Genomic DNA, 21,146 nt, shown 5'->3' with positions numbered 1-21,146 from the left:
TAGACTAACCCTGCTCTCCCCTATTTAGATGTAATTAATTTTTAAATAGCAATTTTAATCAGATATTTAAAACTCAGTCTAAGACTGCCGTTACAGTTTTAATTTGGCTTATAAGTAGTATCTGTTTGAACTATCGAAAAAACTGATTGATAAATTAGCAAATAGTAGGGGAGACCAGGGCTAGTCGGCGCAATTTTTGTCAAAATCATCATAGCTCCGAAAATAATGATCATATAAGATCTTACAATAGATACTCAAACATCTACCTATAAATATATACTGTTATATTTTTTTAAATATTTAATAAATATTTATCTAGAAAGGTTTTAGTAAAAGTCATTTTTTAACCTAGTAGCCCCGAACCCATGGTTAGTCGGATCATCGATGGGGCTAGTCGAATCAAGTGGTTTATTAGGCTTCTTATGGGACAAAAAAAATTTTTTCCTGATTTTAATATATAACTATGATATTTTATTTATATAATATTCTATTACAATTATAACAAATAAAATAACAATCTTTTTTGACCGAGAACCATTCTACATTGAAACCAATCTTCAAAATTATGAAAACTTTTATAATCCTGTTTACATGTTATACACACATCTTTTATTAATGTTAATTTTTTATTAATAATAAATTTACTCAAAATTTATCTAATTCAATATTTAAATATATAACATCATTTGATTTTATTATCAGGCTATATAATCTGATAACTAAAATGTTTATGTCCAATAAAATGAATAAATTTGAATCAATAAAATGAATAAATTTGAATCATATTATATTGTCAATTAAAATAGATATATATATAAATATTTGTTTGTTAGATAAAATTCATTTTAAATATATTGATATTATTATCAGGCTAAAATTTATATGCTATAATGTTCATAACTAATAAAATGTATTAATTTGAATCATATTATATTGTCAATTAAAATATATATATATATATTATATTATATTTGTCTGCTAGATATAATTAATTTAAATTATTGATCTTATTATCAGGCTAAAATTTATATATGCAATATATATAATATCTGTGACAATATATAATATATTATCACAATATGTATATGAAGATTTTAGTTTGCAAGATATTTATTTAGGTCTGATATTATATTAAAATTGAAATGTATTATAAAAAATCAATCACATTAATATAATTATATAATAATTATTATTTATATTACATTTATAAAATATTATATTTTAACCTGTAATAAATGGTATTTTTCTTAATGAGATATCATTTTCATACAGTTTTATAGTTTCTTCATAATCTTTTTTTAGTAAAAATTTTACTATTTTGAATTTTGCATATATATTTGGGTACCATAATAATATAATAAAAATTGACTATTGTATTGCGCCCAGTGGCCACTACACTTTCTGAGCGAATGAAGCAGAATACCCCTCTGAAAAGTACCCCCCCCTCGAAAAAATGATAATTATTTTATGACACCCATAAATTCCAAAAATAATTTTTATTGCATCAATTTTTAATATAAAATATAAATAATGCAAAAAAATGTACTTTTAAATATTATTTTTAAATTAATAATTTAGATAAATTAGGGTAAGAGAAAGCGAATTTATAATTTCATCAATATTTAATTGTTTAAATAAATTTTTTTCCATTGATAATATGGTTAAATTATTGAGAAATGAATCTTTCATGGTACAACTAAGTCTTGTTTTAATTAATTTAATTGTACTCATGACTCTTTCGGCAGTACATGAGGTTGAAGGAAGTGCAGCATATAACACACCTATTTTAAAGTTAAAAAAATTTTTAAATTTAATGATGAAAGTATATATACCTTTCCTTTTTGGAATGCAATGTTTGAAGTCTAGAACTTTCAAAATCAAAAGATAGATTTCTCTCTTTCATAAAATCTTGTGCCTTTGAAAAAACATCCAAAAATTCAGTGTTATTATCTATTAGATTAAAAAATAATTAAGACAATAATTTATATTATACTTCTCAAATCAATCAAGCAAACTTTTGCCAATTGAATTTGATTTATTGCAAACCATATATCCTTCAAAATGGTTTGCAATTTTGTACAAGCCAAACTTGTTATCAACAATATTTTATCCAAAACACAAAGTGATAAGATAAAATCAAATTTTTCTATTCTAAAGACTATAGCACTAGCCATAGTGGAAGTGGCAGGATCTTCAGAATCCTTTAAATTTGTTAAAACTGCCCTCAACACATATAGTATTCCTAGAACATTTCAAAGTTCTTTAATTGATTGGCATAATTGAAGAATGATTAAATTTAATCGATGACAATAACACCAAATAAAAGCTGCCTTTGGCGCCTCTGCTCTAATCAAGGCCTGCACACCATTGATTCTTCTACTCATGTTTGAGGTGCCATCATAACTTTGCCCAACTACAAATTCAAGGGGTAAATTCATCGAGCCGAGTTTGGATATTATATTATGCTTAATATCGAGACCTGTGGTATTTCCCGTACAATATATGTCAATCAGTCTTTCGGCTTCGGCGTCTCACTATTTTCAACATATCTTACTATCAAAGCTATTGCTTCTGATTTCGAATCAACTATGATTGAAAAGCACCTGTTAAATGTAATCTCATTTTGAATTTTTTTTATAACCATATTTTTCATGGTTTCAATGAGAATATTTATGTTATTATTTGAAAATAGATTTGAATATAATTTCGTTTTTAATCCCTTATTTTTTTTATCCCTTTTTCTTTCTTCATTTTGTTGTATATACATTTTTAGTACAGGTTCAGAATCTGCAATAAGCTTAATAAGGGCCATCATATTGTCTTCTTGTTGCCTGTTCCCCCAGAAGGCTTGGTTACGAGATTCTTATTATAATTCTTATGATAGAATGGTTATTATCTACATATTCTTTCTGGGGTGTTATAAATTTTAATATCGAATTTTTATTGTGAGATAGCCTTCCATAATCGGCCATCATATGTGCCTGTGAAGATTCATGTAGAATAATATCACGATTAATATTCTGCCATTTATCTAGACCTTCACATGTCCATTTTGAATTTGTATGTGGACCTCCAAATAAGAGACATGTTAAGCAAAAAACTTTATTCATTTTAATACTATAAGTAATCCAATTTCTAACAATTTTGCTATTGTTAATATTAGTTTTTTCATAAAAGCTTTCATTAAAGGATCTGTTTTTATTATTATTATCTTTGGGGAATAAATAATGTGTAGGTTGAAGAGCTCCTAATTCTAGATATTTATCAATTATAAATTTGTCAATTCTTTTTCCAACAATATTGATGGGATCATTTTATTCCTAAGAAAAGAGATGGAGGGAAGATAAGATATTTAAATTAAAATATGAATACTACTATCTATTCCTATTATGCTTAAAAAAAAATTAGAAAAATTTCCGTCAATATATATTAAATTAAATATTAAGTTGGGGGGGGGGGGGGTATCTTATTATTACATTTATAAACCAGAAATAACTTGATCATGATGGATGTAACAAAACAGTAAAAGAATTAAATAATAAAGAAAATTAAAAAAAAAAAAATTTTTTTAAAGTTTAAAAAAAGTACCCCCACTCAAATTACTGAAGCAGGTGCTTCGAACCCCCCCCCCATTGTAGGGGCCACTGATTGCGCCGACTAGCCACTATTCTACTAACATCAATGGTGTTAATATTACTAATTTGATCTTAACATATATTTAAGCATTATATATCAATCTGAAACTTTACCAAATATTAAAATAGCTATTTAACTTTCATACAATGTTCATTTTGTCATGTTTAAACTTTTAATTTTTTAATACAACTTGATAATATTAAGTGAAAATATTGTAATTTTTACGTCAAAAACATGTCATAACGGGTAAAAATTTAAATAGGGAAATATTATAAATTATTTTTATCCCCAATTATGGATATTATAGAATTCTATTTTAGAACTAATTTCAAATTTTAAACTTTACTGGTTTTAAAATAAAATCCTTTGAGCCAACAAGCCCCTTGCGACGACTAGCCTTGGTTTCCCCTATATATTGGAGGATTCAGATTTTCGGTGCTTCTATAATTTTTGTTTTAGCATGATGCCAATCTTAGCCATTTTTCCTATTTTACTAATAGTGCGTTTTTCTTTAAAATATCTACAAAGTAGTTGAAACAAATATTCTAAATACGCCTTAATTATTTATATAAGTTTTAAAGTTAATGCTTCCAGAAGGACTTCCGCTTTAAGGCGTGATATCAGTTATTATTTTGCTTATGATTTGTTTACCTTTTTGGGGTTGGAATACTAATTAAGTCTATTTCCGGTCTGTTTAGACTTCAGACTAGTCGGATGAAATTTAATTTAATTACAAATAAAAATTATTATAAAAAATTGAAAAATTAATAAGTAAGGTAAGGCGCCAAATATTAACGCAAACCAAATGAACTTTTATATTCTCTATTCTGGTATGGTGCTAATTTTGACAACTTTAGTCTTATTTAGCAATAATTTTCCTCTTTTAATTCATCCCTACCAAACATAATAAAACAATAAAATGTACTAATATGCACTCCTTATTTGTTTAGCATATGTTTAATAATCAGTGTTACCAAAAGCTTGGCTCACTCTAGGCTTAAAGTTTGCCTCATAGTTTTCATTTATGTAAATTTAAAAAGTGTTTATTTGAAACTCTTTCTCCCTCTTACTTCCTTTAACACACATAACACCCCCCCCCCTTCCCGCCCCTTATTTTATTCATCAATATATCTTATTTGTTGCTTTTCTTAAATTAAACTATAGCCAATAATATATATAACTATATATAATTATAAGGAGGAAAATTGTTTTTTTTTATTCATTTCATTATTTTTCTTAATTATTGTTAGTTAGCTAGATTTAACGTCTTTATCTTTTTTCTTTTTTAAAACATTACATCTTAATTGGAGTCTACATATAATACATTGGCCGTTCCCAGTGTTTCTCTTTTATTTTTATTTTTATGTTTTTATTTAGGAGTGGCAAGAGTTTAGCCTTGTTTTACTCCTTTTTTACCTTGGAGGTAGGAGATATTCTTCGTCATTGATTTCGAAGCATCCAAACATGTATTAGTGGTTTTCTGGATCTGGAAGATGTTGGGGTCTTTCCTTTTCTGACAATGAAGCTGCATGGTTAATATTATCAATAGCTCTACTATAATTTACAAATGTAAAGTAGAAGGGGGTTTTTACTTACTTTTTCTGTATGATTATTTTTCTGAATTAATTTTTGGCTCCAGTATATTATTTTCTTGGCCTGTATATACTTATGTATTTGGGGGTAGGGGGGGGGGAGATTCGGTGTAGGTGATATGCTTGTGGTTTTTTGAGTGAACCAAAAAAAAAATTTCCCATGCTACAGGATGTGATGGCTATATCTCAGTAACCCTTTAATTTCTGTGGTCTTAGTTTTTTGGGTAGTTACTTAGGTAGGATTTGTTCCATCCCACTGCAGTAGTTCCGCTCTCCCATATTTTGTTGAAAGAGGGCAAATAGGTAGCGAGATATTGTTATAGGTGCTATTTTTGGTTTTTCTGCTGTGATATTATTTAGCCCCGGAGCTTTGTTTTCCCTTAGTCTTTGACCACTTGTTATTTCATTTATGGAGAAACCAGTCGACAGGGGGTGGCGAGGTTTGTAATTATGTTTGTTGGTAGAGTCTTTCCGTGAGTGATAGACTATCATATAACAATCAAGCCATAATGCCTTTTGTTAATCCTGGCCAACAATTACTTTTCTATTTCCTAAAACTTACGGAGCTGGTTCCTATTTCTGCGTCATAGTTCCTTTCTCTCATATCTTTATCATTATCAAAGACCTTTTTCGCTATATAATCTATCTATCACTCCATAGAGTATTTTGTTTCTCTGGAAAAGAAAAAAAGAACCTTTGTTGTGTGGTGGTCATTGCTGGATAGTCATAAACCTATTGCTGACTAGTTTTTGCCTATTCACTGGAATTTTCACCTATTTAAACAATTTGCGGTAAACCCATTAGCTTTTTCTTATTTTGAATAAATTCTAATCTCAATTTATATGAACACATTCTCAATTATTGATAGTAATTATCAAGGCTTACATTAGATGTTAAACTTAAAATTAGCCACCACCCACCCTTAAAGTAATTAAATTATTTTTGCAGTTCTTGGGTATAGGCTTTTGTTTTGCCCATTTCTTTTTGTTTATTAGCCTATAGACGTTTAAGCAACAGTTCTCGGACTGTTGCGCGTACAGGTACGTGAAGGGCTCACATTTTTCTCCCCTTAATTAACTATCCAGTTTGATGGATTTTTGAGAAAAACTTAGCGTAGCTCTGTTGTATCCACAACCAGAGGGCGAAAACGCTTTTATCACGTATCACGATTATAGCCTTACCGAAACAGTATGAAATTTTTTAATGTTTATTTTTTTTTAATTTTCATAATGTTCTTTCTCAATATATTCTTTATGCACATGCTTTTTAGATATTTTTTTTTAAATTAGTAAAAAAATACAATTTAGAAAAATCAAAATAAATAAATATAAAAAAATGTTTACATTTAGGAAATGTCACTCAATTATTAAATATTTTTAATTAATTTTTATTTTATATTTATAAACACAGGAAAATTTTTCGCAAATTTAATATTAATCGGAATTATATAGGCAGATTTAATATATTTCCATATTTTTTTTAATTCGTTTGTATTATTTAACTTATAAAAATTGATAAGAATATATAAATATGTTATTTTAACAATTTTTTGCTAGTCAAATAATTTTATTTTCAAATAAATTTAAAAATATGGAAGTGTTTTCGATCAATCTGGTACACTGTATAATAATCATAAGCAAATTTTCTTAAAAAATATAAAGGGCCAGGCCTGGCAAAATATTTAATGACCCGGAATTCATACATAGAAAAATTCGGGACGGGCAGTACCTCAATTAACCAAGTTTTTTAATGTCTTCGAAGCCATTTATGCTTTTTTTTTCAAGTTCTGTTAGCATTTATTAATTTGCAATAGTAGGGTTAATGTAAAATTGATGCCTTGAGTTCTATTTGATGGGAATTATAAAATAAGTGATTAGTAATAAATAATCCAGTTGAGGAATTAAAGACCCCTAGTAAATCTCTTCAAATAACTAATACTTAATATTTATCCAAGATAATTATATTCAGAACTAATGTTTATAAATATAATTCCATATATGAAAATAACAATAATCGTCAAATAATATAAAACAAAACCATGTCCGGAAATAAACAAAACGATTGTTTATATATAAAATAATAAGTATAGTACAATTAAAATATACTTTAAAAACCAGGAATAAAATTATATATTATTTCCACTGTGTTAAGTTGGGGTATTAGTACCTAGAAATAAAATATAAATAAAATTAAACCATATTATAAATTCTAATTCCTTTATTAAACTCTATTATTATAAATTAATCAATTATAATTTGAAGAAGAGAACTTGGAACTAATAAAAAAATTGTTCTAAAATGTTCTCTTTATTACTTTTTTTTAATCGTTTTTATAATATTTTCACAAACTAAAATTAGAATATAAAATTAAAAGGTTAAGTTATAAAACAAAAAGTAAAACTAAAATAAATATATAATTTGAATAATTTATTAATTAAATGAATGCGCGTTACATAAAATTTAAACATATTACTATTTAATAACCAAAATATATAATATTTTAATTTATTAATTCCTATAATATAACATAAATTAACATAAAAGGAAAAAGTAACAAAAAATAAAAAGAAAAAGACTAAAAATTATGTAAATTATATGCGAAAAATAAAAAGTGAATAACTCCAATTGTTAAACACTTAAAGTATGAAACAATTATCACGCGTTTTCATCTCATTTGCATAGTCTAAGACTTAAATAATAAAGTAATAATTTTAATAAACATTATTTTTGTTTGAATTTTATCACAATTTGAATACTATATTTTTTTTGTAACTGACTATTACAACACCCTTCCATTTAAGTTAGACCCACCATTCTGCGAATGACCAACTTTCTTTCGATTTCGACTTTACTGTTCTTGTATTTCCACCAATCTTTAATGTCTTCTAATTTCTAACTACGGTTGTCCATTCTCCTGTATTCTTAGTTTATAACGACCGTTTGTATCCGATTACAGCTTGAAAATCTTGAATTCTGTCTTATGTTGTCTACCCACCCCTGGTAAGCTCTTTATCTCTGTAGACGACTGATGAACTCAATTAACGCATGCTTTCAACGATTCACGATGGATTGTTACCAATTATTGATTAATACTATTTTTTTTTTACAATCCTTGTCTCTTCTAAAGCCCGTTATAAATCCTCTTGATAACTTATTCTAGTCTTTGCTTGTTTCTAACGTTCTCTTGTAACTAATAACTCTTTATCGCGGTAATTGACTATAACGGGTAATTGATTACGATTGTTTGTAAATAATTATCGATGAATTTTAGTTTTCAACTTTTGTTTCTTCTATTAGCCATCTAAATTTCTTTATAGATTTATCCTAGCTAGTCGCTTGTTTCTAACATTCTCTTGTAATAATGATTAGCGCTTTATCTCGGTAAACGATTGGCGATAATTGGTCAGCAATTAATTATTGCAGCCTAAACGACTTGACCATTTGTTCTATCTAGTATCTTATTTCCAACGTTCTCTTGTAATTGATTAGTTCTTTTCATCTAATTCCTGTAACCGTATCGATCTTTTAGATTTCCATGTCTTCTACGACATACTTGCCGAGATATTCACATGATCTTTGTCTTAAGGTCTCAGGTAATCGTATCTAATCTACCTACCTAAAATAATCTATTTAACCGTTTATAACTTCTGAAATATTTTATCACTTTTTCTTACATTTATTCACAAATTTAAAATACAGAGTTCAAAATATCAAAATGTCCACTTCGTCTTAATGTATAAGGTTATCGCCTCTAATCTAATTCTTACTTACAAAATCTATTAAATTGCCTAACTTCTCTCTTAATTCCTGAAATATTTACTCACTTTTTCTCTAAATTAAATCTTAAAATTATAACACATAATAAAAATATTTAAATAAATTATATAATTATATCAAATTCTACCACCACTTTACCCTCAATGGAGCCATATGCAGGTAGTTGTCCTTTAGCTATCAATCCACATCCTTTGTCAACCATGTCTAAAGCCGAATTTAAATCTAATATTCTCTTGAATATCTTAAATCAAAAAAATCTTGGTTCTAAATTTTTACCCAAAAAATTTTGTCTTCTTGTGGTATTACGCATTTATTTCGTTTTACTTAATAAATCCTTGTACATGCTTGTTCTTTAAAGAAAAATAAAATATCTATTTCTTTTCTTGTCCATTATGCGGTTCACTCCCCATTATTCAAAAACTGGAATAAAATTCTTTTTTTATTCTTCTTTTTCGTTCACTCTCTTTGAAAACCAATTGACTTTTATATTCTCATAAGTCTCGCACCCATTGTTAAAAACAACACATTCACGTTTATCCTCAATTCTCAACACCCAATAATTATGATTCTTTTAACTATCACAGACTTGTTAAAAAACAAATCAATTATGTCTATCATTCATTTTCAGCATACCAATTTATGATTCTCATAACTTTCTCAGACTTGTTAAAAAACAAATCAATTATGTCGATCATTAACACTTAAAATTATGATTCTCATAATTATCACTTGTTCATCAACAAATCGATTATGTTTACCATCAATTTTAAAACCCATAAATTTATGATTCTCATAATTCTATCACAACGTTTTAAAATAACCTATCAATTATATTTCTAACGCACTTTTTATTTTACAATTATATATCACTATTTTACACTCATTTCTTCTCTTTTAAAACTTCTTAAATTCTCCTACTTTTTTTACATTTTACACTCTTGTAAATAGTCTTATTCTATAAATATCAAAAAAAAATTCTTTTTCTCTTCCGAGTATTTCGTATCCATATTATCATTATCCAACAAAAAATTATTTCTTCATTCTGCACGATATTTTCTTATATCTAAAACCCCATTAAAACAATTAAAAATAGACTTCATCATTTCTTCTTTAGTATTTCCTTAATTTCCTCTTGTTTTTCTTTTTACTATTATTAGAATAAAGTTGCTTATTGACCTCAAATCTTATTAATGATTTAAAATAAAAATCCGATCTCTAATATAACTCGTTTGCGGCATAAATATTCTAATGATGAAAGCGGTTTCTCTCTATGAAGGATTTTTGGTTAATCAACAACCTAATATTTTACTAAATATTATCAACTTATGCGTATCTTATTCACATATCAGATGATCGAGGCTGTTTTTTCTCTCGCAGCCCTTAAAATAAAAGTTAAACGTAAATCTTCAATAAGAATTTAATTACAACATCAACTATTTTCAAACAATAAATGCCTATTTATCTTAGTCTCTAATCTATTCTCCGAATTTTTAAATTATCATATCTTTTAAACACTATTTGTATTCGACTCTTTAATTTTAATCTTCGAAAATTTTCAATTATAAATATATTTTTACAAATAAATATATTTAATCTCCACAATTTATGTTCCTACTTCTTTGTCATAGTTATCTCCAGTGATCAATTTTTAGTATTATAATTTCTAAAATCTAAAACATCTTATCAATTATATTCAGTTAAATTCAATTGGTTTCAGTAACTTCCAAATATAAAATTCATAAATTATCACCTTTAAATAAATATAACACAAACTTCTTAATATCTTATCTACTATGAATGCTACCTTTATAATTCTTTGTTTTTCATTTTAAAGAAAGAAAGAAAGAAAGAAAGAGAAGAAAGTAAAGTAAAGTAAAGTAAAGTAAAGTAAAGTAAGTAAAGTAAGTAAAGTAAAGTAAAGTAAAGTAAGTAAAGTAAGTAAGTAAAGTAAGTAAGTAAGTAAAGTAAGTAAAGTAAGTAAGTAAGTAAGTAAAGTAAGTAAAGTAAGTAGAGTAAAGTAAGTAAGTAAAGTAAGTAAGTAAAGTAAGTAAGTAAAGTAAGTAAGTAAAGTAAGTAAGTAAAGTAAGTAAGTAAAGTAAGTAAGTAAAGTAAGTAAGTAAAGTAAGTAAGTAAAGTAAGTAAGTAAAGTAAGTAAGTAAAGTAAGTAAGTAAAGTAAGTAAGTAAAGTAAGTAAGTAAAGTAAGTAAGTAAAGTAAGTAAGTAAAGTAAGTAAGTAAAGTAAGTAAGTAAAGTAAGTAAGTAAAGTAAGTAAGTAAAGTAAGTAAAGTATGTAACTAAAGTAAGTAAGTGAAGTAAGTAAGTAAGTAAGTAAAGTAAGTAAGTAAGTAAGTAAGTAAGTAAGTAAGTAAGTAAGTAAAGTAGGTAAGTAAGTAAGGTAAGTATATTCCTACACAATTTTTTATAATAATCTTATCAATATTTACAAAAATTAGTTCGAAATTTAAATGAGGTATGGTAAAATAATTTTTATATTCCAATCTGAATCTTTAAAAATAACTCTAAATCTCTTTCTTATCCAAATTTAATTTTAAAGATAAATTTTCTTCTTTCATTACTTTTAATTTTAATTATAATTCTCGAAATGTTTTTATTACAAACTATTTTTCTTATTTCTTTATTTTTATCGAATTTTTGCCTTAGAATGCAGTTTGACAACACTTCTTATCACCATGTAACATTGTTTATTATTAGACTGAATTTTTAATTGCCCGGAATGCGTTAATCTCCACCACCACTGTGATGTTGGGGTATTAGTGCCTAGAATTGAAATAGAAATAATATTAAACCATAATATAAATTCTAATTCTTTTATTAAACTCAAGACTAAAAATTATGAAAATTATATGCGAAAAATAAAAAGTGAATAACTCCAATTGTTAAACCCTTAAAGTATGAAAAATCTACAATTATCACGCATTTTTATCTCATTTGCATAGTCTAAGACAAATAATAAAGTAATAATTTTAATAAAACATTATTTTTGTTTGAATATTATCACAATTTGAATATACTAGATTTTTTTTGTAACTGACTATTACAACATCCACCAATCACATTGTATAAACATGATCGACAGTCTTAATGAAAATGATAATTTACAAGTTTGCGACCACCCTTTACAGGTCAAGAAATGCGTAACTGATTACACAAAAAGTCTTTAATACATTGTAATTAAAACATTAACAAAACATACATATAATTTTAAAAAATATTACACATAATATGAAATTATTTTGTATAGTACATAATACTTCCAAAAGAATTAAAATACGCCCACCTTCTAAGGGTTCTGTGCCTTATATCTACAAACCTTAAATGGATCCTTTTATTATAAAACACAAAAAATTGTCGGTCGTAACCAGGGTTGCCATGTCTCCCCCCATCAGCAAGAAACTCTCGCATTTTTTTAATTTCTCCCGCACAATTTTGTTTAGCATTTTAACGTTTATAATATATAAATAATAATTTTGAGACAGTAATTGATTATTTTTAAATAAATTTTAAATATTTATTCGAAAAACATGTCTGGTTTGTAAATTTATTTCTATCTTGTTTTATTTATTTCCAATAATAAATCAACATCATTCATTTCATTCATATTTTATCATTTCATTGTGTCTGTGTATAATATTATAGAGCTTTTAATTATCAAGTTCAGGTTAAATTAAATAAATTATAAAATAATATTATTCTTAATTCAATGATACTGATAATTATTTGATTTATTATAGTTCAATCACATTATTCATAATTAGGGGTGTACGATACCAGTTTTTGGAGGCCGATCCGATATTCTCGATATTGAATTGATATCGGCCGATTACCGATCCGATATCATATCTAATTTTGTATTCTGTAAAGATACCAATGGTTTTAATTTTTAATATACTTTTTATTAGTATAACATCAATAATTTAACTATACCATAACAATTAACAATGCCATTTAAATATATTATAATGATCAGTTATATTCAATTCAATTGCAATTCTAAAAGTATATAAATAAATATTTTTTATTGATAAATCACTTATTTATATAATAAGCAATAACATTAATCTATTTATATAATAAGTAATATACAAATATATTATGAAATTTGAAATAAATATTTAAAATAATAATTAACATATATATATCGAAGATTTATTTTTAGAAATACCAAAATTTCCAATTTATCAGAGGTCAGCCTGCAGCGATGGCAACTGTCAATATCACCAGCTTCACTAAAAACAGATTTTGAAGAGATTATCGCACACTTTTATAAACAGATTTCGCAAAAAAATAACAATATGGCAGAATGTTTATTAAATAATAATAATTATTATAAAAATATACATAAAATGGATTTCGATTTTATTTATAAAAATAAATGGTTTTTTAGATATAACCTATTTTTAAAATTTTATAATATGTTATTTTTGTTTTTACGCCATTTTGTATCTTATCGGATCGGATGAAAATTTTATAATATTTGCCGATAACCGATATTTTAAAATGTATGAAATATGGGCCCCGATCCGATATAAAATATCGGTACCCTGTTAATAATACAGTTCATAAGAACAATTTTTTATTAATATTTACTTAAATGATTTTAAATTTTTTTTAATAGCCCGCCCATTGTTTAAATTTCTTAACCCACCCATCCAACAGCCCATAATCTAAAATATTTTTTTACTCGCCCGCCCATCTGCCCGTTCTTAAAAATATTTTCGCCCGCCCACCCTCCAAATCAATGCAGACTTTTGGTTTACATTCTTTTATATTTAAAAAAGATCGTTGGTTTTTTTTATAAAATTAATATATTTAATAAATCAAGATGTTACAAAATAGGTAAAAATAGGCAACTATTTTATTTTGAAAAATAGTTATCAACTTTGTATTTATATAAAGTAATTATAAAAAATAATAGACGGATAACTAATTCAATTCAAAATCCCGGCTGAAGGCATGCAAAAAAATTTTTTTTAGCAATTTTTATATTTCTACCTCAATTTTTATATTTCTCCCGCAAAATACCAAATTTCTCCCACAATTTGATAATTTTGACATGGCAACCCTGGTCGTAACTATACATCTTTATGGGCAAATCTCTAATTTGAGATTATAGATGTGTCTTGTGTCTTGTCCTTCCCTACCAATAGTAACAGCAACTTGCTTAAAGTAGCAGAGACTTAAATGATCAGCATAAAAATCTTGGCAATTTATATTTTCGCCAATCGCTACTTCTACCAAAGCTTTTGCTTTTATAAAAAATTTAGTTCAGAAAATATTCTTATTCTTTAGCTAGAATATACATTTAAATATTTTTAAATTTACTATGTTTTTTTTATTGTTTTGATACATATACATACATTTTTTTGAATTCTACCTTTTGAAATACAAATTACAATAAATAAATCATGAAAAAAAAGTAATATAATAAATAACTCAGTCAAATAGATGGCATAGTTTTTGCTAATTTTTCTGATCAAATAAAAAAAATTTATAAGTGTCATGTTTTTTATCTGTAAAAAAAATTTGCCAAGAAAAAGCAAATATGCTAAAAGCTATAAGCGCTTCCTTTTAAAAAAATTATGGTGTATTAAATTATTTATTTTACATTATAATCTTCTTGAAATTTTAAAGGTTCATTTTAGCTTACAATTAGGCACATAAATCAAATTGTAAATTATAAAATTGCTATAGGCCGTTGTTTAGAAAATTATTAAACAATGACCAAATTTTATCGACCATTTAAAATATATACTAAGCTTATTTCCTATCTGGCAACTCTTCCAACCTTAATTCTAACCTAACCTTAACCTGCCAAAAAAAAATTTAAAAATCGAAATATTTTAACAAAAAACGCCACCTATCAAGTAATTTAATTTTAATGATTTGTTTATATTATAATTAAGAAAATCAAAATTTAATCTGGGTATATAAGTAATTTATATCTTCAATAGTTGCAGTATTCTTGACATATGCAGTGTAATCAAATCTAAAAATTTACCAGATGATTTTTAAATTGCCCATTTCTTAAGAAAACCCCTAATTTTGTCCCATCCAAGCTTATACTCTCCAACAAAATTTAACGGTTCTAAAACTTCTAATTTATTGCCTCATTTAAGCTTATAGAGCTCGGGTATTTTTTAAAAAAAAAATTCAGACCCGGCCCGTCCCATCAAAATTGAACGATTTATTTATAGTTGACCATAAAGTACTTCTCAGTTAAGCACCTAGGAAACCGCTATTATTAGTCATTAATCATTATGTTAATCTTATCAGAATAATTAAATGGAATAGTCCAATTTGCCCAAGTATTGACTTCAATCAGTTTAAAATTATTTATAATTTTTCGATATATAGAAGTAAATCATTTACAACTTGTAAGTAAATTGAAGTGAACATAAATTATTTATAAATTTATTATATTTTTTTAACGGAAGACGATTTTATAACAGATGATATCATTTCACATGGCATAGGATCCAATGCCTTCCTTTTAAATATTTTATTTATTTATTATATTTTTTTGCTATTCCCATTTAATTTTAAATCTCTAAGAGTTTTATTATAAACCAAATGTTTTGTTATTATTTAAAAAAAAATTATATATCTTTTAAATAAGTATATTTTATATTATAAAATTTTTACTAATATAGAACACTTGTTATTTTATTCATATCTATTTTTTTTTATTAAATAAAACATATGACTTCATAATTAAAATTTTTTATAGTTTGTGATATAAATCATTTAAGCGTGCATATTGTGTATCTGTGTATAATATTTTAATTAAAATCTTGTAGATTTCTTATTTTTGATGTAGTAGATATTTTTAAAAATATTCTCTACAAAACCGATTAATTATGGATTATATTGAAACAGGTTAAAAAATAGATAAGAATTTTAAATTTACTCATTTTTATGAAACAAGGTTGGGGAAAGCAAAAGCATGATCTTCTAAATTTGACTTGAGCATAACCCGAATTATTTTATTTTTATTCTTGAGACCAATTTCTTAGCATGCCTAAATCCATTTTGTTAGTTTAAATGATTAACGATTTTACTGTTTTAAGCTTATGCTAAGATGCATCGATTATAATAACATATAAGATTGTATTGAATATAAAACATATATTTATTAACATTTTACTACTTTAGAACCTTTAGACCTTAGACACGAATCAAAAAAATTAAAATCCGATCCCTTTAATCTCGTCAATACCTCACGGTGTGATAATCTTAAACTTTACCCACACATTTATTCAACGGTTCATTACGAAAATTTATTTAATATAAAAGCACCTGTCATTAAATCCGCACCAACTCCTATCTTCAATCGATTAGGAGCCAAACATCTGCTCAACAAAGCTAGAAAATCGTTCAAATATAATAAAATTCATAATGAGGTTGAAAGTTCGATAAAATTATACAATGTTAAAAACACAGTGGAAAACACCTATATCAATTCAAATGGTAATGAGAAACAACCAGAGTTCAATTTCCCAATTACTTTTTCACGAGCTCAACCCACTTCTTCTCCATTTATCATAACCGAAAATAATTTCCTATCACGGAAAAGAGGTAAAAATTGCAAATATTGTGGTAAATATTACGAGTCAACTTCTGCTCATAGTATGCACGTGAGGACTCATGAGATGAAATGCGTTTGTAATGTGTGCGACAAAAGGTTTATAATGTATAATTCTTTTAAATAAACTTTTTCTCTTAGTCTATTAAAAAGCATCAAAAAAGTAAAAAATTATATATTCTCGATTTTTATAGGATCTGATTTGCATATAAACAGGGACAACGAAGTCATTTTTGCATTCCTGTTTGTTATGTATATAAATCAAGAACTATTAAATATTAATATATTCTCAAAAAATTACCATTTAACAATCGTGCGCGAAATGCACCTTTCAACATTAACTGGGCCTCAGAATTATCCATTGGAATTTAAAATAATTTTATAAAACAAAACAGGCGTTTCCAAGTTTTTTGTAAAGTGTGGGGGCTTTTGGAAATTAATGGCGTTTATACCAAAATTTTATTAAAATGTTTTGGTTTTACACTAAAAAAATTCCTTATAGTAATGAATTTAAAAAAAAAATTGACTATAACCTATTGTTCTATTTTGGGGTAAGATATGTTTTTTATAACTTTAAATGAGAGTATATTACTTAATTTTAGAAAACCAGGCTGGACAATTTTTTTAAAAAATTGAAACCATACCGTGTACAAATATGAACAATTTGGGAAAATATTAAATTTTAATCAGGTCTGGCTTGAAAATTTTGCCATTTGCAGTTCTCAAAAGGGGCATTTTTAAATATTTAAAATCGAATTTTTTCGGAAATGCGTTCCAGCATATGCAAGAGTATCAACAATAAATTTTAGAATTTTGCCTTAAACTTATATTTTATAATAATTTTTCTATAGATTTTTCATATAAACGAAATAATACACAAAAGAGAGTAAAATTGTCTTAAATTTAAAGTATATGCACTCTCCACATGCTTATCAAATCCGATGGCTCAATTTTAAAAATCGCCCTAAATAAACGATTTAAAATCGCGATTCAATATCGATTACGTCTAAGTATGTTTTTTCCGATTATTTTTGAATGTTATCATCTTACGATATTTATAGATATTATGTTCTTTCGGTTGGTTTAATAGATACAGAAGTAAAATAGTTAAAAATCTTATATTTTGAATCGAGTTATATTTTCAAAACTTTGATATGAATCTGAATCTCATATTAAGACGCAGCCCCAAGCATTTAATTCTAAAGCTTACAATATGTAATTTGACTATTATATAGATAGTTTAATGCTTCAAATAGTTTGGTACACTATTAAAAAAATTTGAAAATTTCTAAAATTAGTATGAAATTTAAAATTAAAGAAAAAATATAGAAGCAGCACTGAAGTAAGTATAATTGAAAAATATTAAATAAACGAAATAAAAAAATTACTATCAAATAGATCAGAGGAATACGCAGTGCCCCCCCCCTCCAATCAAAAAATTTAGATTATGACTAAAATATTTTTCAAAAATATTAAAGTAATTATTAATTTAATTTTATAATCAATATTCCTATCTCTTTGGCATATATATTCAAATTTACGTTTATTTATCATACTAACATCAAAAATAACCACGATACTAATGAATTAATATATTTATTTCGATATTTCATTGGCGTTATATTTATTTACCATTATAAAATTTCTTACCTAATCACTTGAAACCTTTTCCCTGCAAAACGAAATAAAATATTTTTAAAAAATGAGATCGATTTGATTAAGACTATGAGAATAGCTAAAATCATTATATTGGAATTTAAGGGAATTAGGGAAAATATAGATAACTAATTTCATAAATTATTGTTGAGTCAAAAGCGGAGGTCTATAAATTTAATATTTGCCTACCTCGACTGGGAACAAAGCAGGCCCATCGTTCCAATATTAATATAAGGTCTGTAACCATAAAATAAATCGTTTTATCCCCCTCTTGGACACTTTTATGACTCAAATGAATGAAAGTTCTTGATTAATCAGGCAGCACTTATAAATCTGCAATTATTACCACAGAATCCTTCCGAATAAAAGAGGAAAAAAAAATATTACCAATTTTTAGAGGATGTTTATCCTGTGATACTGCTATTTGAATACTAACTATGGTATAAAAAAAATATAGTAGTTAATTTCCAATGAATGCTATATGCTTGAAATAATTTAAGGCACATTTATGCTATTTTCCCAATTATTAAAATTATATATTTTGGCAACTCTACACATTAGTAATTTTCTTCCTTAGCAACAATATTGCCTGAGTTTAGCTATTGTTAATAGAGGCCCAATTCTTTGTCTCACCTATGAGAAAAATCTTCAGGCTTGTGTATTATTTTTCTGTATAAAATTGTGTTCGCCGTTTTTAAGAATCGGCTCAAATCTAGCTGCTTAATAACACTATTGCCTCTGAAAATAAATTAAATGGCTTAGCCATCTTAATATACATAAGGAGGTGACACCAGTACTTGAAAAATTAGCTCATGAATTTAATGCTTCTTAAATATATTTTCCCCCATTTATTTATCATTAATTTATATTTGAATTTGTGTATAATACATTGTCAAATTTAAATTTCTGAAACTTAAGATGTATTGTTAAATGATTCTTAGAATAATTGTAAAAAAATACCCCCCCCCCCAAGTAATTTCCTGTGCATGCGCCTGAAAATACCCACCCTTCCCCGTATGACTAAATTCAGACAAAATCAAAATACCCCCTATCCAAAATACCCTTCACCCAGATTAAACCCGCACTCTACCCCCTTCCCCCATTGTAAAGGTCGTTATTAAATTATTAATAAAAGTATGATGAGTATATAGATAATTATATATATATTTAAAGTATAATAATATTATTTTATTTTTTTGAATTCCCAATAGATTTTCCCGAACTTGGTTATTGCAATGTCATATGCGAACTCACACTGGGGAAAAACCTTTTAATTGTGTCGTATGTCATAAATCTTTTACCGATAAAAGCAATTTTAGGGCGCATACTCAAACCCATTCAGGGGTCAAGCCTTATTCCTGTAGTAATTGCAACAAATCATTCGCCCTCAGAAGTTATTTGTATAAGCACGAAAGATCTTGTAGTTAAGCACCTTAATTCTAAAAATAATTTAATATAATCAAATTTATTTTATAACTTATTACAATACAATAATCAATATATATAAGTTATAATATAAAATAAATGATGTGCAATAATTTTCTTTATTATACATAACTTTTTATGATAATTTCTAATTATCTTATTTATTTTATTTTGATGTGTATAAAATAAAATATGGCTTTATTTCGTTTAAGATTTTTAAAAATTTTAAATCAAAAAAGATTTGATTAAAAGATTCTCAACAAAATTGAATAAAATCATAATTCATGTAAAAATATATTTATTACAATTATTATATTTAATATATGACAGCCAGATAACAGGTGATAATTCGGATAGTAAATTTATGTTTTAAACAGGGACCTGAAACTACATTTATAATGTTTCAGTTTGATTACGGTTCAATATGTAAAAAATTATAATGGTTACGGTTCGGTTACGGTTCTTAAGGAAAATTTTTAAAGTTTTGGTTCGATTCAACTAATTGTAAAGGTTCATTACGATTAGAATTTTTTTTCTAAATTATACCAACACCATCGTATAATGGTTTTAATTATAAATATTATTTATTAAAATTTTTACCATCACTTAAGTTAATCATTCCCGATATATAAAAACTGATGATTTTTTAGATTAATTAAATACCACTAAATCAAAAATTGGTTATTTAAATATTTTGCATACTAAAATATAGGAAATAGACTATATGAAGCAGTTAAAAGATTGCGGAAACAATTTAAGTCATAGTGAAAAATTAATACATACTTCTTATGGATATTAAACAAATATTTTGATCATTTAATAATTATAAATAACGACGTAGATATGGTAAAATATGTACACCACAAGGAAAAGAATGTAATAAAAGGTAAAATTATTTATTTTATTTTGGTTGAAACCGGTTCAAACCAATTTAAATTTTTAAATAAAGGTTCTCTTAACTCCAAAAAAAAATTACATCGGTCGATTACGGTTACGGTTCAGATAGCGGTTCATTCTGATTCACTCCGGGTCCCTGTTTTTGAAAAGTGTTACATTTTTTTATATAACATCATCCTCAATAAATTTTTTTAAATATCAATTATGATAAATTCTAATTTTTAAATTTTAAATATTTATAATAAAAATTATGGTCCTATTGGCTTACATTTTTTAGGGACAACCCGATCTGAGAAAATTTTAAATTTTGTCCCGCTCCAATTCGAATGTCTTTTAAGGAGCGAGTCCGATCCGAAATTTAGTTTTTGTCCAATCCAATCTTAATTTATTTTTATTGGACTGTTGAAATAATACTATGATACTTCAACAGCGGAAAAATTCTAAACTCTGAAGGAAAAAACTATTTGTGCTATTCTAGAAAAAAACATTTATAAACATCAGAAAAATTAGTGTTGATAAAGTAAATAATTACAAGTAATTAGTTGCCTGTACTAATTACAT

General features: G+C 26.0%; 1 protein-coding gene across 2 annotated transcripts; it reads left to right on the top strand.

Moving 5' to 3' along the window:
- Nucleotides 1–15,762: 15,762 nt before the first annotated feature.
- Nucleotides 15,763–19,830, top strand: LOC135926172 (zinc finger protein 510-like). 2 transcript variants are annotated; one of them, XM_065461920.1, is made up of 3 exons: nt 15,763–15,901; nt 16,178–16,715; nt 19,475–19,830. In XM_065461920.1, the coding sequence occupies exons 1-3, from the start codon at nt 15,883–15,885 to the stop codon at nt 19,689–19,691; spliced, it is 774 nt and encodes a 257-aa protein (XP_065317992.1). In that variant the 5' UTR covers nt 15,763–15,882; the 3' UTR covers nt 19,692–19,830. The 2 variants fall into 2 exon arrangements, with proteins under 2 accessions (XP_065317992.1, XP_065317993.1); XM_065461921.1 differs by having other exon boundaries at nt 16,178–16,706; nt 19,475–19,825.
- Nucleotides 19,831–21,146: the final 1,316 nt, after the last annotated feature.

Source organism: Gordionus sp. m RMFG-2023, chromosome 3, assembly GCF_954871325.1.
Source record: "Gordionus sp. m RMFG-2023 chromosome 3, tfGorSpeb1-WG-v2, whole genome shotgun sequence".
Taxonomy (NCBI): Eukaryota; Metazoa; Nematomorpha; class Gordioida; order Chordodea; family Parachordodidae; genus Gordionus; species Gordionus sp. m RMFG-2023.
Note: the sequence above shows the minus strand (reverse complement) of the source record. Positions and strands in the feature narration are given on the sequence as shown.

Excerpts from the sequence above, each read along its gene's own strand:
- LOC135926172 (XM_065461920.1), top strand. Across the intron at positions 16,716-19,474 it reads TGCGACAAAAGGTTTATAAT|ATTTTCCCGAACTTGGTTAT; the intron begins GTATAATTCTTT and ends AATTCCCAATAG.